Source organism: Pollachius pollachius, assembly GCF_949987615.1.
Source record: "Pollachius pollachius genome assembly, contig: scaffold_72, whole genome shotgun sequence".
Taxonomy (NCBI): Eukaryota; Metazoa; Chordata; class Actinopteri; order Gadiformes; family Gadidae; genus Pollachius; species Pollachius pollachius.
The window spans coordinates 73,636-98,424 of NW_027641200.1; the positions used below are offsets into that span (position 1 = coordinate 73,636).

At 43.3% G+C, this 24,789-nt stretch overlaps 1 protein-coding gene across 1 annotated transcript in view; it reads right to left on the reverse strand.

Moving 5' to 3' along the window:
* Positions 1–20,010: 20,010 nt before the first annotated feature.
* LOC307091716 (serine/threonine-protein kinase OSR1-like) overlaps positions 20,011–24,789 on the reverse strand; it is a gene marked incomplete at its 5' end in the record, with an annotated part of 44,157 nt that continues 39,378 nt past the window's right edge. Inside the window, 4 exons of the mRNA XM_079759363.1 lie at positions 20,011–22,365; positions 23,879–23,943; positions 24,122–24,190; positions 24,299–24,351. Of these exons, the coding sequence (XP_079615489.1) occupies positions 22,291–22,365; positions 23,879–23,943; positions 24,122–24,190; positions 24,299–24,351 (262 nt within the window). The 3' untranslated portion in view covers positions 20,011–22,290. The remainder of the gene's footprint in view (positions 22,366–23,878; positions 23,944–24,121; positions 24,191–24,298; positions 24,352–24,789) is intronic.

Here is a 24,789-nt window from a genome sequence, read left to right on the forward strand (position 1 = left end):
TCCGTGGGTGACTTTGTCATAGTAAACTTTGCAACCAAACACAGGAGCGTCCGTTACATTGGCATGTGTTGCACACTTGAAAATAAACTCAAGCGTGACTTGAAGAGTAGTTTCTTTAATGAGTTCTGTAAACATACACAAGCAAGGTACACATCTGGTTATGACACGCTCTGTCCGCCATGTCTCAACACTGCTCTACAGAATGTGTAGCTTTCGGTCTGTTTACATCCTAATCTCAGTATTACACCATTCGCAAAAATACATATTAATAGACTTAGTAATCGGCAATGGAAATACACAAAATAAAAGCACATTGTGGCTCCTGATATTATTACCAGTTCTTAACCTTGGCATACAAAGTAAACAAACACCATCTACATAAATGTACCGCGACCGGACCCTAATGGCGACGCAAGAAGATTAGCTTAGCTGCTAGTAGAAGTTGCTTATGACGGCATTACAACCTTTCAATACAACATCCACGGCTGAGTCAACTTGCCAACTCTTCCCCACATCTCCAACCCCTGCCCAGCTCATCCCATGTACATTCCTGACTCTTACACTGTCTGCTTACCTGTAAACATACACAAGCAAGGTACACATCTGGTTACGACACGCTCTGTCCGCCATGTCTCAACACTGCTCTACAGAATGTGTAGCTTTCACCAGACAGAGTGCACCAATAGACCAACGCCACTCTGTGGCGGAAATTAGGTACTACATGCATTACATTATATGGGCGTAAAGGAATATGGAGCACAATGTTTACAAAATGAAACAAAAACAAGAAGAATGACTGTTAAACAAATTATGGTAAAATGGGGGCGGGGGTGTACTTATCTAACACGCTATTCTCACACATGGTTGAGAAAGTTGAGGATGACAAAATACTTGCACAATTTCTCAGAAGAATCAAGGGAAACACGAAAGAGTGCGAGAGACCCATGTTTGCTATAAAGGAAAATGATGTGGCACATGTTCATAAAAGTGACGTGGTGAAGAAGCTGCCTCAACCTAAAAGGCCTGGAGGAACCACACGGAGAGAGCAACTCTTCATCTTTCCCTGTAACCTTCAGGGCTGGAATGTAGAGTAGCCTACTTCGAGTTAACACATAAAGCACATCCAAAGAGTAGGCTGATGTTCTAATCCATGTGGATCTAGTCCTGTGTTCTGAGTCCCAGGCTGTTCTAGCTGTTTCGTTTTTGTGTTCTGACTCCCAGACTGTGTTCTAATCTATCTGGTTCTATCTGTCATTTGAATGTTAATTAAAACATTTTGAATTATACTATGTTGTATTTGATTTTGTTCAGTTACTTTAAAGTGTTTAGAAAAAAAAAAGGGCTTAATTGACAATCCCCATGATTCTGTAACTAGTCTGAAATTAGTTGTGGAATGTGTGGTTGTCAAGCTAGCTGTCAGGATTCTAACTGTTACAACATGTGTTGTTATGGTAGTTTCAGAGTGGATAAAGTAAGTGGATCAGTTTACCCCTTGCTGATTCACTTTACCCCATTGATTTCGCTGGTCTGTCTCAGTTTACCCCTGAGATGGGGTAAAGTGAGACACAAGACCACTTTTTAAAAAACAATCATATTTTCACTGCCCTTTGTCCTGAATTCATTCTGATAATTTCCATGGCTAGGAAACATCCTGAATTAATGGTAAATGTGTACATTTTACTGATATGTCATTTTAGCTCGCTTAGAGGGGAGCAAATGTAAAAACTCTCCCCTACAGTTAGTTAACTTATCAGTGTCTCTCGGCTACTTAAACATTAATAGTTTTCACCAACGTTAGATATTTTGGCAAATTCATTGAGTAGAAATACTGTATATCAAAACCGTGTCAGTGAGCTGTTGTTCTTGCCTTACTGAAGAACAGGCTTTATATTATTGGCAGTGTGTTGTAATCACATGCTATTGCAGACATCAAGATGTCAGCATCTTGTCTCTATTCTTGTTAATGCACCATTTGATGTGCAGTTTGTATTGGTATGTAGAATTTGTAGTTTGCATTTGATTCATGTGACATATGCGCATGTCATTGTTGTTTACTGTATTTTATTTAAAATGGAGTTGTTTAACTAAATAAATGTGACCATTGACATTTAAATAACATCTGCATATCACATTGTTTTGACTTCACAGGCTTAATCTATTTCTGGCAAGGTTATAATTGTGTATCTTCAATTTCATCTACAAATTAAGTATAATTGTAATTAGTTACATATTTCCCATAGCTGTTGGAGGTTTTAGCTGTTTTATCAGATGACTTTTGGACCAGTTAGTACCAGTCAGTCAGTAATATCAGTCCTCAACAGCAGACAAAGGAGTCTCAATCCTCTAATAGTGCATAAACAGCTGTCATGCAATTGCTATACATAGTTTATCTCACCCAGTCTACGAAAACATTTACAGTGAGTGAGCTCACAGTCACACACATTCATGACAAGCTCTGTCTCTGCATTGTTCTGTCTGTATTTGAAATAATACCTTCTTAAATTGAATTTAAACTGGGACTGAACCTCTTACCCCAGTATGCTGCTCTTATTCAATTGATGCAAGTTATGGTGTAACACTAGCTCACTAGCTGTTTTTTTGTTGGTTTTTTTGGTCTCGGTCTTGGTCTCGTCTCGGTCTCGTCTCGACTTTGTCTTGGTCTAGACTCAGTCTGTCTTGGCCTTGGTCTCGTCTTGGTCTCGGTCTTGATACCCTCTGGTCTTGGTAGTGTCTTGGTCTCGGTTTAGGCGGTCTTGACTACAAGTCTACTTTACAGTATAATAAGGCTAATATAGTTATTGGAATGAAGGATAATAAAAAATCAAGCTGTTGAGAATTGTTTTATTAAACCTTCATTATAAGGCTAATAATACTAATAGTAATGAAGAAACTTATTTATCTTCAGATCTTCATTTCTTGCTTTGCACCGCTGCATCTCCAGATACGTAGAGCTACACCATGCTAAAGGATGCTACACCCTGAGTCTTGTTATCTGTGTGTGTGTGTGTGTGTGTGTGTGTGGGTGTGTGTGTGTGTGCGTAGTCTTGTGTTTTTTTCCGTGTCATCATAATAATTTCTGAGTGTATATTCTCAGCCAGGGCAACATGTCTTTATTTGGCGGGATGGCTCTGTGGGGGAAACTCCCCGGCCGTCCGAGCAGCCTTGAAACACCATATCCCCATCAGGTCAAACAGTTTAGAACGCCCTGGACCAGAGATCTGAAGGGCTTCAAAGGCCGCTTCTTAAAGGACGCCCCCTGACCCTAGCCCCCCAAAGGGCAGGGAAAGCCCCCCTAATATCAGGGACCCTGGAGAAGGAACCCTGAAGAGGGATCCCTCTCCAGGGATGGTAGGAGTGCAATAGGAGCCAGAATAATGTGCAGACGTAATGGTAGCATAACAACTGCTATCTGAGAGATATCCTCTATCCATCGCTCTCTTGTCTTTATAGTAAAACACTTAAAAGCTGTTGCTTTAGTTCTTTCATGATTTTGTTTTATATGTACTTAAAGGATTCTTGCACTTTTGGTGTACATCTTCATCGTAGCACTTACTGACCAACTTTACACAGGGGAGAGAGAGGGAGAGGGAGCGAGAGAGAGAGAGAGAGAGAGAGAGAGAGAGAGAGAGAGAGGGGGGGGGGGGGGAGAGAGAGAGAGAGGAAGGGTTCTCATTAGACTTGAAAACCAACCTGGGGCTGGGGGAGGCTGCACACCTGTTGCTCATTGACCAATCAGTGGTCAGCAGGTTAACGTATGCTCACACTGATCCACAGTGTTGTCCAATCACAGGGAGAGGGTTGGGCTAACAGAGGGAATATTGCATTGGGAATCGGGATTTAGGAAGAGTGTGTGTGTAAGTTGCTTGTGAGAAAGAGTGTGTGTAAGCATGTTTGTGAGTGAGTGAGAGACTGAGTGAGTGAGTGAGTGATTGAGTGAGAGACTGAGTGAGTGAGTGAGTGAGTGAGTGAGTGAGCATGTGAGTGAGTGAGTGAGAGGATTTAAACAGTTATTGCTCAGAGGTGATGTGATTGAGAGGAGGGTTATGGCTGTTGTAGTGATGTGGTTGACATGGTGTGAATGATTGCAACTGTTTGTTCATCTGAATTCTGCATTCTCCGTTCGCAAACAACATGAAAAATTATTACTACTGTAAAATGACAAATTTTTACTCGGAAAAGTGACTTTCGTGCCTGGACGAGTGAAATTTAAATGTACTTATCCCAGGAACAAGGCCTCATAAAAAAAGTTAATGTTGACACACACACACACACACTTGCTGTTCTGCAAGCTGTGATGGACACTTGCAGACTAACACTATTCTCAATTCAATCCATACTGATTTTATCTAAAGTAAAATATTTACAAGCCAGGGCAACATGTTTGTGGTGGCTGTATGGCTCTGTTGGGGGAAACTGGAATAGATCTCACCGATCTTCATTTCCTCCTTTGCACCGCTGCGTCTCCAGATACGTAGAGCTACAGGACACTACAGCCTGAGTCTTGTTATCTGTGGTCTGTCTGTGTGTGTGTGTGTGTGTGTGTGTGTGTGTGTGTGTGTGTGTGTGTGTGTGTGTGTGTGTGTGTGTGTGTGTGTGTGTGTGTGTGTGTGTGCTGAAGACCTGACCCTTGCTACGGCCGACTCCCCCCCCGGTCCAGTTCCAGCCCCCCTCTCTCTACACACCAGCTAAAGACATTCTAAGAGACCCTCCACCAACCTACCGGTCGGACCAGCAGCGTCCCACCTCTCCACCAAACACTCAAGGAGTCTCCATCTGATCATTCATCTGTTATTATTTATTATCTGTAGGCTTTGTTGTATTTTTGTTTATTTTATCTCATTTTATGATTTAACCTACACAGCCTATGAACTAGGGCTGGTAAATTAATATTCGAATTTCGGATATTCCTCGAATATGGGAAAAATATGTATATTCGAACGTGAAAATGAATATTCGAATAATTTACAAAATATATATTTTATTGCTCAGGGCAGCGCGCGCATTGATTCTCCTCCGTTGTGTCCCATGGTGCGTCGCTTACTGGCCTGCGTGTAGCTGCAGTCACGTGTCACAACAAGGTAGCATGGACTGCGCTCCACCACCTCCACCTCCCCACCTCACTGTAGACACCGATAAATGTATGAAAATGTATGAAACACAAACCAGCGAGCCCGAAAAACAAACCGGGGAAATGGAATCCGGTGAAGTCAAGAACTCCACCACGGACAAAGTGATTGTTAAGCCAGATAATTTAAGAAGTACTGTTTGGCGCTTTTTTGGATTCTGGTCAGTTGGGAGGTAAAGTTGTCGACAAATCCAAGGCTGTTTGCAAGTTATGCGATGCGGAACTGGCATATCACTCGACTACCACAAATTTGAGGATGCATTTAATAGTTGTTCACCCGACCGAATGGAACAAAGTTGGTGATGACGAAGCAGACGGCCCGGTTCCCAAACAACCCAAGCTAACAGCGTTTTACAGCCCGACCACTTCTATTCTCGCTGCAAAACAAGAGGCCATCACTAAAAAGTTAACAGAGTTCATTTGCAAAGACATGCGGCCAATCAGTATAGTTGACGGCGTAGGTTTTCAGAAATTTATCCACGAAATAAATCCACGCTATCAAGTCCCTTCCCGTGGAACTGTTAATAATAGGATTGTTAAACTGTATGATGCCACCGCCAGTACAGTGAAAATTACAATCAAGGACAAAGCCGTAGCGTTGACCACAGACGGATGGACTTCCCTTGCCAATGATGCATTTGTCACCATGACTGCCCATGTTATCACAGAGAATTGGGAGATGAGGACTATGTGCTTAAAACGAGAGAGCTCAGAGAAAGTCATACAGCGGAGAACGTATCGAAGTCTATTATGGATGGTTTGCAGGAGTTTGGCGTGCAGCTGGAGTCGGTCGTTGCCGTGACAACGGATAATGCAGCTAACTATGTGAACGCAGTTGAGAGGCACATGAAGACCATGAACGTGCCGTGTTTCGCACATACTATTAACCTAGCTGTCCGAAAGGGGCTAGGGGTGAGATCTATAGAGAACAGTGTTGCCAGATTGAAACGTACTGCTGTCTACTTCAACCATTCAACCACCGCCAGTTACCTCCTGGAAGAAAAGCAGAAGCAGTTGCAAATGCTGAAAAGGGACAAACTGATCAACGACTGCGCGACAAGATGGAACAGTACATACGACATGATTTGTCGGGCTCTGGAGCAACAAGCACCAGTGGCTGCTGTCATCTTTGACAAAAAGCTGTCCAACCTTGAGCTGTCCACGAGTGAATGGATTCAGCTGGAAAAGGTGAGCTATATTAATTCATTTATTTAATTTATATGTAATTACTAAATATGTGCCAAGTTGAAGTTTATGGCAAAGGCAATAGGCACAGCTCTTCATGGATTTTCTTTTTTTATTCATTTGTCCTACTGCAGGTAAAGGACATTCTCAGGCCATTCAAAGTCTCTACAGTGGCTTTATCCACCGATAAATACCCGACAGCGTCAGCTGTTCTCCCAATGAAGCACGTTCTTCTGTCTCATCTGAGACAGGAGACAGACGGCGACACTGCAGCTCTGAAAGAAATGAAGGCAAAGATAACGGCTGATCTAAATAAGCGCTACCCAGAAGACGGTGACGTCTTCATGTTTCTGAACACAGCCAGTTATCTTTACCCTCGCTTCCACTGCCTGGGTCATTTAGATCATGGAAGGCAACATGAAGTCCATGCTAAAGTGCTTGCCGAGATTACAGCTATAGCAGCGGCAGAGAAGTCAGGAGAAGGGTCAGAATTGCCCGCCCCACGAGAAGCCCCCTGCAAAAGTTCCCTTTCAGCAATGGGTGATCTATTTTCCCAAGTCTACCCGCAGCAGACAAGAGCTGCTGAATACGATCTGCATGGGGAGCTAGTCATCTACGAAAGAGAGCCACAGCTGCCTCCCGACGCAGACCCTCTCCTGTGGTGGAAAACTACAGGCAGTGCGAGGTACCCGCACATCGCACAGGTTGCGAAAAAATACCTCACGGTACCCAGCACATCTGTACGATCAGAGCGCGTCTTTTCCTCAGCCGGCAACATTGTCAATAAAAAACGCTCAGCACTCGCCGCTGAACAAGTAGACCGTCTGGTATTTTTGGCGAACAATCTGTAGGCCTAGTCCACCAGTCGTGTTTTGAGTTAATTTGTGGCCTGCTTGTTTCTTTCAGTTGTGGTTGATTTTATTTAACTTGTGAAAAATGACATTGGCTAAAATATTATTTCATTTAGTAGGCAACTATGTCGGCATAGCCTATTACACGCCAGCCTAATAACTGTGAAAGGTGTTCTGTTTTTGCAATTGTTTGTTTTGCAATTTGCATAAATGAACAGTATGTCAAATACTTTCATTGACTGTTTACAATTGGCTGCTGGCCTACTTAATGTTCGTTTATGTTCTACAGGCTAATATTCATTTCTGTAACTGTGAGCTGTGGGCCAATTCAACCTCCTGTTCAGTGGTTCAACTCTAAAAGATGGCAAGAGTGTACAGAACAGAAGTAAGAGTGTACAGTTTTGCACTAATTGCACTGAAGTTGCACTAAATGTAACATGTTGAACATGACGCTTGGATTTTGTCTGAAGACAGAAAATAAATCAGCGTTTGACTACCACTGGTCGTTTTTCTTGACATTTAGCGGTGTGCACGCCCTCTGTTGGATATAATGGGGTACTGTTACAATAACAAGTCCTATTCTCCGCGGGGAAAAAATAATTAATTAATTAATAATAATATTCGAATATATTCGATATTAGGACCATTTTTTAAGACCAATATTCGAATTTAATTTCTGGGGAATGTTACCAGCCCTACTATGAACCAATTTTTGTTTATTTATTATTAACAGTATCTGTCTTCAATGCAAGTTTTAGTTTACCCTAATTGTAGTCTACTTTACATCTCTCTTCTGTTGTGTTCTGTTAGCACCCCCCCCCCCTTTCTTTTGAATTATTCTTGGCCTGTCTGATTTGAATCAAATGACCAACTCTTCCAATAATCGATTTAGGGTATTAGGGACTAACCCCACTGAACCACATAGACCTCCTCCATTAAGGGTTATCCCTGTTGGAACAAACACAATAATTAATACAGACCTCCAATTAATAAAATCCTATTTTAAACTACTACAGGCCATCCACCATGCAGAGATGTTGGAGGAAGCCCTCTTCAAAAGGGCCCCTCCACTAGGGACGGCAAAGAAGGTCGCCTACTGAACAGCTTTCATAAAGCCAGTGCTCCTAATGACACTGTACTGTCTCAGATCAAGGATAACACCATCAGCTGGATGAACAACAACCTCCACCTTCCAGAGGAGCGCTGAGATCCAAAGGGACCTCAGCATTGTCTTAGGGCCTTCTAACAGTGAGGCTTCAGACAGAGCCCTCAGGGGGGCCCACCAGCGGTACGGCAGACGCCTCACTGCGTCTTCTATCCCCCCACTACACTCTCTATTGAGCACCTCGCCACCGCCTGCTCCCCCGCTACTCATCGGGTAGCATGGCTTTCCCACCGCTCCCTATACGACCGCAGGTCACCCTGGCTCCTTTTAAGAACCGTAACACACTAACGTTACCGTCCAGGCCTTCCACCATCCCCTCTCTGTTCCCTCCCATCCCTTTCCCTTAATCCGACCCGTTACTTCCCTCCTCCCTCCACAGTCCCACCTGACCTTCAACCACCTCGACCTGACCGCCCTCCCCTACCACAACGCCTCCCAGTAACTAGGCCACGCCCGCCTCCTGTCATCCCAGTACGGACCACCCCCATAGAGGACCCATGTCCTCCCCAGCCCACCTGTGCCTCGGTGGTGACTCTTAAGCTACCCGCTAGCAGCCCAGGCACCCCGTGGCCCAGCGGTGGTGCTAGGGCCCAGGCACCCCGTGGCCCAGCGGTGGTGCTAGGGCCCAGGCCCCCCGTCGCCCAGCGGTGGTGCTAGGGCCCAGGCCCCCCGTCGGCCAGCGGTGGTGCTAGGGCCCAGGCCCCCCGTCGGCCAGCGGTGGTGCTAGGGCCCAGGCACCCCGTGGCCCAGCGGTGGTGCTAGGGCCCAGGCCCCCCGTTGCCCAGCGGTGGTGCTAGGGCCCAGGCCCCCCGTCGCCCAGCGGTGGTGCTAGGGCCCAGGCCCCCCGTCGCCCAGCGGTGGTGCTAGGGCCCAGGCACCCCGTGGCCCAGCGGTGGTGCTAGGGCCCAGGCACCCCGTGGCCCAGCGGTGGTGCTAGGGCCCAGGCACCCCGTGGCCCAGCGGTGGTGCTAGGGCCCAGGCACCCCGTGGCCCAGCGGTGGTGCTAGCGGCCTCAACCTCTCCGCCACTGCTCTGGTGGTGGAGAACGATCTGAAAAACAGCAAGCAGAGTAACATTAGTAAGGATGGATATAAGCAATCTAAACTATTTACCTTTAGTGCCCAAATTCCCCCTTGCCCTCACTCACCTCCTCCGATCTCTCTCTTAGACGTTCCCACCAAAGACTCTATCCCACCGGGATTGGCACTAGGCTCACCTGACCTATCCACCTTAACATGGGCGTCAGTTTGGTTTGAAATGTGCTGGGGACAGAGACGCATTCAGAAGTGCATTTTCAGAAGTGCTGGGAACAATGAGGATGCACTCTTTTTTCTCTCTTTAGTGCCGTAATGAAAGGTTCTGAAAGACGGCATACCCATGTAGCTAATTACTAAGGAATAAAATGTATACAAAATCTGTCTGGCACGTTTTATGAAGGAAACGTTTCCAAAAAGCATCGGACATATGACCCACTATGTTCTGCTCCATGTATCCAATGTTGACAACGTGACATGATATGGCTAAGCCAACAACATAAACAAGAGGAGCTAGGAAAGGAAATTAACTGCGTGTTGAAGTTCAGAAGGGGCGAACGTGAGGCTACACACAGTACTGCAAAAGTCATCAAGATTGAAAAAGAAAAAAATATTTGTTGCACAGCTGAATGCTGTATCACATCATGAGCTGGCTGTTCTCAATTCACAACACGCATTCCATCAAAACCTACATCAGGCATTCTGACCAAAACTCATGCACTCCCCCCCACAATTATTCCAGAATTCAAGCAAAGCAAGAATGACCAAAAGTCACTTTGTGTCAACAAGAGACTGACTCCACCGACTATCAATTGCAAGTTAAAACAGCCGACCACTTGAGTGCAAAAAACACAAAAGACCTTGCCACAGCACCAGCAAATCTTAAGCAATAAATATCGCGCCTTACCTTTATTTATGTGGCAGTGGTCTGCAGATGCATCCCGTGGTGTAGCCTACCACATCCATTTAGTTCAACAGGTTATTGTAACCCAAATGTCCCGCTGTCTCTCTATGACCCTGGACTCTGCGTTGTGTTTGATTGTTTGGTGTGATGGGTAGAGAAGGACCACGGGACACAGTTGTTCGGGATTGTGGGAGACGCTTGGCAATTTATTCCCAAACAGTGAAAAGTCTTCAATATGGCCTTGTATCTTGTATCCCTTGTATCCATGAGGGTCAAACACGAAACAAGAATTAGAAAAAAAACTCTTTGACCCAACAAAATGTAAAAATAAATACATATAACTACAAACTATATAATTTAAGAAACATTCTCTTTCTTAAAAGACAAAAACATTAAATTAAACAGTAGACAAAATCATATCGTACGAGATCATATAAGACGCAAACACACACATCACATATAACACTCAACAGGTAAACAAACATATCGTAATATATGCAACATATTGACCAAACAAACTGAACGGATGGGTGGTTTAAACTTATATTAAAAATATAGATTGTGCAAGATAACTTGCTCACCTTGTATCCATGAGGGTCAAACACGAAACAAGATGGCACCCACACGAACTACGTTGGCGCACACACGTGAACTACGTTGGCCCACAAGGGACATAATATTAAAATCGCGGTAACAAGCGCCACATGGTGGCCTGTCTAATTAACAACCTTACATCATCATTCTGATACTGTCCATGGTACTAGCAACCTGCTCTGGTGCTTTTTACCTATGTATTCAGGCTAAAATGACTTGATTGTCTGATGCCTTAATTTCGATCACGGGTTCATTCTTCGATCAGGGGGCTTAATTTCGATAATGACCGACGATGTTCTATACATTATCCCGCTTATTACACGGCTACATGCCAAAACAAAAAAAAAAAGACTTCACATGTTGTGTCTTTTTACAATTTATTTGTTACCAGCATTCGTAGCGTTGATCAGCAGAGAAATAGTCCGCCAAAGACGTTGACGTCGCTTAGCAACCGAAGACGCTGGGGTTGAAAGTTACTGGACTATTTGAGGAGTAATACCAAAGACATCATTATAGGCAAAAAGTCCTTTGGTTTCCTTGAAATCGGTCAATTATACTTAGCAACGGTGAATTATCAAATATAATTCACCACCGGAAGTTGTGAAGAGCCCATGAAAGTGAACGGAGCGCTCCACGGCATTGAGAAGACCCGTGTAATAATCAATAAAAATTCAACTCGATAATAATTAAGTGGTGGGTACAAAATGAATCTTGACGAAATCTGGTGGGGATGTCGTGTTCTTGAAGAAAGTAGTTCAATCCGGGTCGCTTTTAACTCACTTTATTTGTTAAAGTATTTCGGTATGGTTACTATGAAGCAAAAGGAGAGAATTGTATTTAACAGGCGTGGAGAGAAATACCGCAGAGCTATCTTCCAGCCCCTGGGGGCTTTCCCCGGGGCTCTCAACGGGTCTGCCGTTAGAGTTGGCTCGGTCGCGAACGAATCAGTTCAAATGAACGAATCTTTAAGACGAACGAACCGAACTAGTTCCTCTCTCTCGTTCGTTCGTTCTCAGAGTCGACTCCTCCCAGACCCACTAGTCGCTGACTCGCTGACAGTTCGTTCACTCACTGTGTGAGTGGTGAGGAGGGACCGACTGAGAGACGTCATGACTCACGAGAGCCAGCCAATCGTATGCTGTTTTAGGACTGAGTGTAGGACGCTCTCGTTGAATTTTAGTCAATGAGAGACAGAAATCAACAGGTTTAATGGGGAAAAAACAAATGGGCTTAGTGAGCGAGCTATCTATTATTCACATTGGCCATCTGATGCATGGACGTATTTAAAGGATGCATTGTACATATTTATAATTCGAAATTCGTCCCAGCCTTTATACCACATTTTTCACAACCTACCAGCTCTTGTTGTGAAGACTACTCACCGCGCAATTCGTTTCAATGGAAATCGCGACAGTATACTTTCAACATAAAGTGTATATATTTATCATTTGAATTTCGTCCCAGCCTTTATACCAGAAACTCAAGAGTCTATAGTGTAGCGACCCTGGGACATTTAAAGAGTTTGTGTGTTATGTGTTGCATTGTATTTCGTTGTCCGTTATGCCAGTTGTTCTCTGTGCATGCATTGGATGTTCTTCTTGTCAATCAGTGTGGGGGGCGAATCATCAGGTCAGCTGGGGGAGGGCCTTGGGAGAACAGGAGGGTGGGGGCTTGCACGTTGAAGGGACCGGGTTGGGGGGTTGCCCGGGTAACCGGTTGTTGTTAGTGTGGCTTTTTCAGTGGGTTTTCAGTGACATGGTTTGTCACCGGCGAGGTCATTACAATAGCGTATAACTGCGTTGTCTGATGACAGTTTAATGCATTTTTCACAATTAACCAGCTCTCGTTTTGAAGGCAGTGTTAATTTTGGCAGCTAGATTTAGTCTTTGTCTGTACGGGGTTCTGTTTATGGGAGCCTAAAACACCCGGGACACCCACCATCATTGCTAAATCAAGTCTATTATTTGCTGATATGTCAAACATCCAATAATCAACTACACCCCCCATCCCGCTGCGTTTGGTTAAAGTTGTAATGTTGACGTTTGAGAACGAGAACGAGGGAGGCGCTGAGTCTGAGCCGTTCATTCCATGATTCTACCGGAAACTCGACTGAACCGGAAACTCGACTGAACGAACGAACGAACGAACTAACGAACGAGGGGCTGAGTCTGACTGACTCAGAGAACCATGTATGATTCGATTCACCGCTACCGGAAACTCGACTGAACGAACGAACGAACGAACGATTCGCGAACGACTCCCCTTGGCGAACTGAATCACGCAAACTGGTTTGCGGAAACGAATCAATAAATCCATCTCTATCTGCCATATGTCTCTGACCTCATCTGACTCCCACTCCCCGTTTGTATCAAGTAGGCGTGGCCTATGTGAAGTAGGCGTGGCCTATGTGACGTATTGGCTCCGGCTTCCTCACCTGTCTAAAGGTGCTGCCATCTGTGGCTGGAGTATTTATTGCAGCTTATATGTTGGTCCTGCTCCCCTTGTGGCTACGTATAGTAATTACAGCTTATATGTTGGATCCTGCTTCCTTGTGGCTATGTATAGTAATTACAGTTTATGTGTTTGATCCCGTTCCTTGGGGCTATGTGGAGGTAATGCAGTTTGTGTGTTCGATCCTGCTTCCTTGTGGCTATGTGGGGGCAGCTTATGTGCTTAAAATACGTAACATAAGCCATTCCACCATTTGGAAGTGAAGTCCATTCGTTTTGAGCAATATCAACATTTTAAGGTCAGAATCACATTGTTGGTCAAAAAAGTGATTCTCTCTCTCTCTAGTTTTCAGCAACCACCATTTAGAAGTGAAATATATTAGTTTTGAGAACAATCAAACTTTTAAGGTCAGAATCACATTGTTGGTCAAAAAGTTATTCTCTCGCTCTGAAAAGCATGTTGCACACATAAAAATTAAAAAGTTGATATATCTGTTCCTTTCAATGCAAACGTGTTACTAGGCTTACAAAAGGGTTGTATAAGCCATATACCACCATTTGGAAGTGAAGTCCATTAGTTTCAGCAACCACCATTTGGAAGTGAAGTCCATTAGTTTTTAGCAATATCAACATTGTAAGGTCAGAATCACATTGTTGGTCAAAAAGTGATTCTCTCTCTGTGAAAAGCATTTTGCACATATACAAATTAGGAAAGTTGATATATCTGTTCCTTTAAATGCAAACGTGTTACTAGGCTTACAAAAGGGTTGTATAAGCCATATACCACCATTTGGAAGTGAAGTCCATTAGTTTTCAGCAACCACCATTCGGAAAGTGAAATATATTAGTTTTGAGAACTATCAAACATTTAAGGTCAGAATCCCATTGTGGGTCAAAAAGTGATTCTCTCGCACTGAAAAGCATTTTGCATGCATAAAAATTAGAAAAGTTGATATATCTGTTCCTTTTAATGAAAACGTGTTCCTAGGCTTAGAAAAGGGTTGTGTAAGCCATATACCACCATTTGGAAGTGAAGTCCATTAGTTTCATTAACCACCATTTGGAAGTGAAGTCCATTACTTTTGAACACAATCAACATTTTAAGGTCAGAATCACATTGTTGTTCAATAAATGATTCTCTCCCTCTGAAAAGCATTTTGCACACATAAAAATCAGAACAGTTTAATATTTTTTCCTTTCAATGCAAACTTGTTACTAGGCTTACAAAAGGTTTGTATAAGCCATACAGCACCATTTGGAATTGAAGTCCATTCGTTTTCAGCAACCACCATTTGGAAGTCAAATATATTAGTTTTGAGCAAAATCAACATTTTAAGGTCAGAATCACATTATTGGTCAAAAAGTGATTCCCTCCCTCTGAAAAGCATTTTGCACATATACAAATTAGGAAAGTTGATATATCTGTTCCTTTGAATGAAAACTAGTTACAAGACTTACAAAAGAGTTATTTAAGCCATACACCACCATTTGGAAGTGAAGTCCATTAGTTTCAGCAACCACCATTTGGAAGTGAAGTGCATTTGTTTTGAGCACAATCAACTTTTAAGGTCACAATCACATTGTTGGTCAAAAAGTGATTCTCTCGCTCTTGAAAGCATTTTGCACACATAAAAACTAGAAGAGTTTATATGTCTGTTCCTTTTACTGCAAACGTGTTACTAGGCTTACAAAAGGTTTGAATAAGCCATACATGTATGGCTTATTCAAACCTTTTGTAAGCCTAGTAACACTAATGGACTTCAATTCCAAATGGTGCTGCAGCACCATTTGGAATTGAAGTCCATTAGTTTTCAGCAACCACCATTTGGAAGTCAAATATATTAGTTTTGAGCAAAATCAACATTTTAAGGTCTGAATCACATTGTTGGTCAAAAAGTGATTCTCTCTCTGTGAAAAGCATTTTGCACATATACAAATTAGGAAAGTTAATATATCTGTTCCTTTGAATGAAAACTTGTTACCAGGCTTACAAAAGGGTTATTTAAGCCATATACCACCATTTGTAAGTAAAGCCCTTTAGTTTCAGCAACCACCATTTGGAAGTAAAGTCCATTTGTTTTGAGCACAATCAACATGTTAAGGTCAGAATCACATTGTTGGTCAATAAGTGATTCTCTCGCTCTGAAATGCATTTTGCACGCATAGCAACTAGAAAAGTTTAATATATTTTCCTTTCAATGCAAACATGTTACTAGGCTTACAAAAGGGTTATTTAAGCCATACACCACCATTTGGAAGTGAAGTCCATTAGTTTCAGCAACCACCATTTGGAAGTGAAGTCCATTAATTTTGAGCACGATCAACATTTTAAGCTCAGAATCACATCGTTGGTCAATAAGTGATTCACTCCCTCTGAAAGGCATTTTGCACACATAAAAACTAGAAGAGTTTATATTTCTGTTCCTTTCACTGCAAACGTGTTACTGGGCTTACAAAAGGGTTGTATAAGCCATATACCACCATTTGGAAGTGAAGTCCATTAGTTTTGAGCAAACACCATTTGGAAGTGAAATATATCCGTTTTGAGCAAAATCGACATTTTAAGGTCAGAATCACATTGTTGGTCAAAAAGTGATTCTCTCTCTGTGAAAAGCATTTTGCACATATACAAATTAGGAAAGTTAATATATCTGTTCCTTTTAATGAAAACTTGTTACCAGGCTTAGAAAAGGGTTATTTAAGCCATACACCACCATTTGGAAGTGTAGTCCATTAGTTTCAGCAACCACCATTTGGAAGTGAAGTCCATTAGTTTTGAGCACAATAAATGATTTTATGGTCAGAATCACATTGTTGGTCAAAAAGTGATTCTCTCTCTGTGAAAAGCATTTTGAACATATAAAAAATAGGAAAGTTGATATATCTGTTCCTTTCAATGCAAACGTGTTACCAGGCATACAAAAGGGTTATTGAAGCCATATACCACCATTTGGAAGTAAAACCCATTCGTTTCAGCAACCAACATTTGGAAATGAAGTACATTCGTTTTGAGCACAACAATTGCTTTTAGAGACAATGCCTCATATATTTAAATGTCCGCCGAGCAGGGGCGTAGGAATGAGTTTAACATTGGGGGGGACACATATCGGAAACCTGACAGATCCGTTAATGGTTTGAACAGAAATATGTCATAAATTAACTACACTGAAAAACTTCACAAATATATTTTATTCTACTAAAAAGATACATTTGTAAATGTAAAGGAAAACACATTTTGAATGGCAGTAATGAACTGATAAATATCAAATCAATTCTTTAATTGCATCCAGTTTTTTAGAATGAGAAGCGGTGACAAGACGCTGTGTTGCGCTTTCAAAATAAAATAAAATATTTTTCTCCCCCCGGTATAATTTTTAGGTGGGACAAATGCGCCTGTCTCCAATATTGGAGGGGACACGTCCCCTCCGTCCCCCCGGGTTCCTACGCCCTTGCCGCCGAGTAATCCTTTGGGTTTGGATCGTGGATCCCAGATCAATTTTGCGTGATTGAGAGTTTTAAAGAAGTTTGTTCTTCGATGTTCTCTGATCGCCAGGTTTATGTTGCTGGTTGAGAGGGGTCTGTGTGACGGGATTCACAGTTCGATTGGGCTTATTCTCTGGTGAGGGTGGAGCAGTCAAAGTTTGGAACTCACAGCTACCAGGTGTTGGTGGATAGGAGCGTCCATACTGCACTGGAGGCGAATCCTTGACAGCTGCGGTCGTTGTAGTATCAGAACAGGGAGAGCGCACTGCTCCTCGGCATCAGGGGAACGCGCCTCATCTAGAACGCCGCTCCCTAGCCAGGAGGGAGCAGCCAGAGAACTCCATTCGCCACCACTGTTCCCCCGCCACAACAGGTGTCCCCTGTGGGCACTTCCACAAGTCAACAGAGGCACCGTCAGAGCAGGGCGTAAATCCAATGCACCCGAAGAGGGCAGTAGATCGCCACTGCGATAAGGAGAGGCCCTGGGCTTAGCTAGATATCACTAGCCAGCAGGAGGATTGCCATTACGGTAGAAAATAATGAAGGTTTAAAAGGATATTTGCCAAATGTTGGAAAATATCCTTTTAAACCTTCATTATTTTCTACCGTAATATAAGTGGAGAGAAATGTACCAGCAGGGGGGAGGGTCAGGCTCCAGACCTTGTTCCATTGTTATTTAACACCTAAAAGGGTCCGGAGTTGACCGACAAACACTCAAGACATGAAGACATCCCTCTGTAGTCAATGACATTAGTCTATTTCGCAGTTCACTTAGATAATAAGTATAAGTATAAGTAAGGTTAACTCTGGAACTCGGCGGTTCTATGGCGGTGTCGCTATTTTACCGGCGCAAAAATGACCCTTGCGCCCGGTGCAAATCTGAAAAGGGTTGATCTAAAGTAGCCTAATTACCCGTAGGTGTGGTTTGGGCGTAACGTGCAATAAACCAATGAGAGTGCCATCTCCCATCCCCTTTAAGAGCCATGAGCGCATTTGATCTGACGAGTTGATATTTTGACAGCGCGTCTGCAGTCTCCGATGAGACAGATGCACATGAATTTCAAACTTCAAATGGCTCAGTTTATGGCCAAATAATATGGCCTGATTCACACATGGAATAAGGTTTTCTTCCACAACTTCAGAAAAACTCAAATAGTCCTCAAATAAATTTCGGCAAAGACAACTTAACACACGTATGATATGTGGTAACTGTGGTTCTATTTAATGATATACGCAATACATTATCTTATCAGTATTGTATGCATTATCGTTATCGACTTGTGTTCCTAATATGCATGTGTCCCCCCGTTAATATAAATTGCCATGGACTGTATTATGCGTTACGTGTTTAGTTTGCGTGTGTTTAAACAGATGGACGCACACACGCGCGCCCGCATTCATTAATTATTTTACACATACACACACGCGCCCGCATTCATTCATTCTTTTTAAGGAGGGAAAAGAACGCTCTGTGCCAGTTCCAGACTAGCAAAGACACATGCGCCAGTGAGAAAGTCAATTGCGCCGGATGCAAGATAGTGCCCAAAGGCTTGAATGCTTGCATCAACATCAATCAAATGGACTTCTATGATCTCGAGGATATAATTCAGTTCAGGATATAATTCTGAACAAGATGAAGGAAACATATTTTTGTTTAGGGTGTGGCATCGAAATGGGCGTTGCCTGTAACTAAAATCACCAAAGTTCATAGACGGGATGTTTGATTTGAGCGGGACCAATTTAGTGGCTGTTTGGGACCAACGTTGTAACAGCCCAATTAAGATAAAAACATTGTCCAAATTTCACTTAACGCTAAAAGCTGAGGTTTACTTCATCCAATATTTATCAAATTGGTCTTATCAAAGGCACATGGGTCAAGATGAACCTCTCCAAATTGTATCCAGATCAGACAATAGGGAGCGCTTTAACAATTAAGTGAAAATGCAACCCCTCCAAATTGTATCCAGATCAAGCAATTGGGGGAGCTTTAACAATTTACTGTAAATACAGACTTTGGACGGCCATATTTTCCGACCCTTTCCTACAGTCAGGAAATCCTGTAGACATTTGTCTCTCCTCATGTTGAGAAAATGTTCTTAGGAAACCCAGAACCTGTAAAAAAAATGGCGGCTGAACATCCAAATTAGCCCAATCAATGATAGGTGACTAAAGGCAGGGTTAACTTGAGACAATCATCAACAAACTTGGTGGGTGGGAGGGCCCCCTCTCAAAAGCTTTCAACAGCTTACTTTGGGGGACCCATTCATACATGCCAGAGGATCATTGCGGATGTCTAAATGGTCTCAATTGTATATGTTTACCATTTTGGCAATGTATGAATACAAACTAAATTCGAAACTTGAAACTTAAAGAAGCATAGGTCAAGGTTAACCAGGCTAAAGTTTATTAAAATAGGACCATATGGGGCGCTAAAGCGATCAATTGAAAACTTTAAAGACTCATAACTCCTCAGCCTTTTGACGTACAGTCAGGGAAGTTTGTTCTCCCATCGCCAGATCCAAGTTGAGGCTATTCCAGTGTTGTCAACCATATGCAAACAAAAAAGGTCTTAAAGTTTGCTGCTTGCAGCTTTAATTTTGGTTGTGATCATGTTAAGAATGGCTGAGTTATGGTTGATTTATGAGAAAGTACGATTATCCAAATGAGACACCATTGTTACTTTTGTGTTCCCATGAAGGACCTCCACCTTAGATATTATGGAAAGTTTTGTTTTGATAGCTAACAAAATTACATCCGTGTCAATTTTAAATGAACAATGTTGAAGTTGCTCACCAACCTATTTTTTATAATGGAAGTCAATGGTGAAAAAACACTGATTTCAACCAATCCGAAGACGAACAACTCAGGGCGTCAAAATTGGTTCACATATAGAAACCACGCATAAGCAGATCTTCGAAAAGGAAAGGACCTCTTCGGCGGCGGGGGGCATTAGCTTGTTGCCATGCTCAAAGTACACTGCCCACACGAGTTAGGGCAACCCCACGCAGAAAATCCACATGCAGCGACATGTCTGCTTTAGTTTAATCGTAAACATTGTGGCTTTAATAGAATAAATGTTGGGTCAATAATTTATTACAATTAGAGAAAAACATATTTTACTGAACTCCTTTTAACAAGCTTGCATTTTGACACACCCCAACAACATTGTAACCGTAACAAATATTGAGTGTTTGAGTCAATGACAACCAGTCAAAGAAATCTGTTTGGATATGTTCATTCTTTATTGATTGAAATAATGAATCAAACATGCAGTCAACTCTCAAATAATCTATAAGAACCAAGCATGGAAAACTGAAAATGAGTGGATAATGTAAATACATCAGTGTGGTGATACTACTGAGTTGAACACAAGAAAAAAAAAAAGAAGAAACCCGTGTTTGAGTGTCCTCAGTTTGAGCAGCATGAGATAAAGACCCAGCAGGTTATGTTTGAGAGGGGGGTGAAGTGTCAAGGATTCCTCAGGGTTAGTCTGGCCAACACTGGTTTGACAAATCCATACCTTAACAGCCCGTTCTACAGGCAATGGCATCAATGCTGCGCGTTTGAACCTTTAATATTAGCTAGATACTCTGCTCCTTGCTGTACGTTAGGAGAAAACCTGCCATTTGACCCCACCTCTTAAAGAGACAAAAATCACCTGGAGAGGGAGGTCTCAACACCAAGAAATGAAACATGGCAGAAGGCTGGGGTCTGAGATACTCAGCATCTTCTTTCAGTCCTCACAAATTTGAGTTGGTCTTAAGACACAGATCAATAGGTCATACTTTTAACTATAATATTACCAATAGGTAATACATATTTCCTATGGAGGTCAATGCCAGTGGGTTATATTAACGCACATCTTGGTGACATGGTTCTGTGTACTAAAAGTCATCTTTAAGATGAAGTGACCCACAAACTCGTGACACAGGGCATGTGTTATAATAAGCAGCCATTTTGAAATCTTAAACGAGTGTGAGAACTCTTTATTGACTTAGCTCAGGACTAAAGAAAGTGACCTGGACAGGGCTTGTATTGTTGCCCGACAATGGCTGAATCCCACCGTAACGTGTTCAAGCATAGGACTTCAAACCTGCGTGAATAAGCCACATTTGAATCATACCAACGGTGTGGATTGCAAAAACAGAATAAGTAAACATTACATTTCCTTTCCTGTCGTTCTCCTTTCCCCCGCTACAATCCCAAATCTCCTCATAGGACAGAAGAGAAGAAAAAATGAAATATCAAGAAATGAAACCACCCATATAAAAAAGAATCAAAGCCATATGGTCTTATTTACGTACTAGAAGTTAAGTTAAGTACGAATTGTTCTTCCAAATAAGCAAATATGCACTTTAAAGTCTTTGAGAATCTGATTCCAAACAGAGAAATCGCGTTATACACCAACAGACATACAGTACACATATTTGCTCATACAACACTTGTGGCTTCCAGTGATGTTGGTGAAAAACATTAATTTACAAACTTTAATATATTCACTTTTATGGAAAGTCCTAACAGTGATTTGGTACACAAGGCCGGAGTGCTACCCTCCATTAAAACAGAACACAAAGGAAGGAAAAAGAATTCTGATGTAGGCCTTCAGAGATGACATTAGATCAATTAGTTATAGGTTTTATATGCACCACAAGGATACCACCAATCGGAAAAGAAAACCAAAATAAAAGTAAATATTATTCTTACATTACATCATCCCTGACGGTTTCACTTTTGGAACTGAACAATCACTCGTCCACTTGGCGCGGATAAAACTACAACGTTTAAACCCACATTGACTGGATCCAGCCGGACTAGCGCTCCTTGGCTCCACTTCAGCAGCTCTGGCAGCAGGTGACATGCCAATACAGCCATGACGGGTTAAGGGGTAAAGCAATGCTGTAGTGAAGTTGTTTTGGCTTATGTGAAGGTTTTAGTGAGTCTTTATTTATCAGTTGACTGTTGCGTGACGTGACGATGCCTGTAACGGTTCCACATCAGGCTGGCTTCTGATTGAGTCCCCCTCCAACCAAAAGAAAATAGAAAAAAGAACAAATAAACTAAAACATCAGCAATATAAACCACTTTCATGTGGTTTTGTGGGGAGGCGAGGGACCCGTTCAGCAGCTGAGATGAAGATAAGGCCTTGTTACAGGGAGCAGGTTTAAGGGCTTCAGATGTGATGAAGATAAGGCCTTGTTACAGGGACCAGGTTTAAGGGCTTCAGATGGGGAAGATGCAGCACATGACACAGAGTAAGAGCGGGAGAGCAGAGAGCATGGACGTTAAAGACGTCAGATCCTTCATCCTACATATATACTGTAAACCGTGTTACTGTTACAGTCCGCTGCGGTGTCCTGCCCCCTGCTGGCAGGCATGCTGCCTCTCTTCTTTGGCAGTAGTGGTTTCTTTACGGCCAAAGAATTAAACAAAAATGCATATGATTTATTTTTTTGTATCATTTTAACATTTCTTTTAGGCAAGTCCCATTTTCCTATTTGTTTAACTAATACTGAGCTGAGCGAAGCCCATCAGCTTGACGTCGTCTGGTATTTCACTGGCATCAACCCCAGAGGCCTGGAAGGTGGAGAGGAGAGACAGAACACAGGCATTAACCACGGACACACTGGCCTCCACCCAGAGGCCTGGAAGGTGGAGAGGAGAGACAGAGCACAGGCATTAACCACGGACACACTGGCCTCCACCCAGAGGCCTGGAAGGTGGAGAGGAGAGACAGAACACAGGCATTAACCAAGGACACACTGGCCTCCACCCAGAGGCCTGGAAGGTGGAGAGGAGAGACAGAACACAGGCATTAACCACGGACACACTGGCCTCCACCCAGAGGCCTGGTAGGTGGAGAGGAGAGACAGAACACAGGCATTAACCAAGGACACACTGGCCTCCACTGAGAGGCCTGGAAGGTGGAGAGGAGAGACAGAACACAGGCATTAACCACGGACACACTGGCCTCCACACAGAGGCGTGGAAGGTGGAGAGGAGAGACAGAACACAGGCATTAACCAAGGACACACTGGCCTCCACCCAGAGGCCTGGAAGGTGGAGAGGAGAGACAGAACACAGGCATTAACCACGGACACACTGGCCTCCACCCAGAGGCCTGGAAGGTGGAGAGGAGAGACAGAACACAGGCATTAACCAAGGACACACTGGCCTCCACCCAGAGGCCTGGAAGGTGGAGGGGAGAGACAGAACACAGGCATTAACCACGGACACACTGGCCTCCACCGAGAGGCCTGGAAGGTGGAGAGGAGAGACAGAACACAGGCATTAACCAAGGACACACTGGCCTCCACCCAGAGGCCTGGAAGGTGGAGAGGAGAGACAGAACACAGGCATTAACCACGGACACACTGGCCTCCACCCAGAGGCCTGGAAGGTGGAGAGGAGAGACAGAACACAGGCATTAACCACGGACACACTGGCCTCCACCCAGAGGCCTGGAAGGTGGAGAGGAGAGACAGAACACAGGCATTAACCAAGGACACACTGGCCTCCACCCAGAGGCCTGGAAGGTGGAGAGGAGAGACAGAACACAGGCATTAACCATTGACACACTGGCCTCCACCCAGAGGCCTGGAAGGTGGAGAGGAGAGACAGAACACAGGCATTAACCAAGGACACACTGGCCTCCAACCAGAGGCCTGGAAGGTGGAGAGGAGAGACAGAACACAGGCATTAACCACGGACACACGCAGCCTTGGACTGCTTAGTGTGGTCCGGACCATTCTGGAGGACGGAAGAGACTCATCCTCCTTTAAACTAATCCTCCCTTAAACTCCACGTCCTTTAACTCATCCTCTACTCTCAACACCAGGGTTGGCTGAAATTATTTAAATAACTAAGGTACCGTTTTAAGATCTGATAATTAATTGTTTTTTTTGCCAGGCGTTACCATAACCAACTATATTTTTGTTTGGTAAAATACAAATCACACACACCCGCACACACACACACACACACACACACGACTGGTTCCAGTAACCTTGTAACGACACCATTCCCAACACTGTTGACCACTACTTTGTTATGGGGTGATGCCCTAGAGCAAGGGACCACAGCCACTTACCAGTTTGAAGGTCACATTTCGGTTCGACTGAGGCTCATCCACTATTTTCTGCAAATTAGCAGCAACTGAAAAGACAAAGAACACATATTGACTGACTTGTCCTTCTCAGCTCACTATAGAAATGAAGCCAGTGCAGATCTCTGGGAAGGCATTCAACAAAAGGGTCTAATTCCCCATATTAGGTGGTCAGACACAGCAGGGGTCAACAAGCATGTCCTCTGTCCGTAGAGCAGGGCTACTAACCTATAACTAAATCCCTGCCGTCAACAAGGCCTGCGGAGACCAACTCCTGAGAGACGCCATCAGCCGTGTCTGAGGACAGGGAAGAGAGGGAGAGAACTCAATGGAGAGGGGCCCATGTGCTGCTGCCAGGAGTCTGAATCAGGGTTTGGCTTTTAGGAATCACTTCATCTTACTGACCTCGTCCTGGCATGAATTCAAAGCGGATGTCATTTAGTTCCTTCTTTAAATTTCTGCAATGAAGGAAATGGAAAAATAAGAACCTTGATATAGAGTGATCTGATCGCTCACTCTAGTATCCAATTATTTGCAGCAAAAATTTTGAAATATTAAACACCTCACAAATTACTGTAAATGGAAGACAAACACAACTCTCTGTTAAACACGTCATCACAGACTCATCATGAACAGGGCTCCAGATTAACTATTTACACTTGGAGTACTGTGGCCCCTAACTGAACATTGTAGGGGCAGCGTGAATCAACATGCAAACCAAATATTCACATTTCTCCAAATTTTCACTGTATTACTAATACATATTTTGATAATAGATGCATAAATTACAATGTGCGGTTTCAAATTCAGCGTAACATTTTATTGTGAGTCTCATCTATACCAACTGTTTCCACGTGTGCATGCATGCGTTCGACGAGCACGGAAGCGACAGTTTC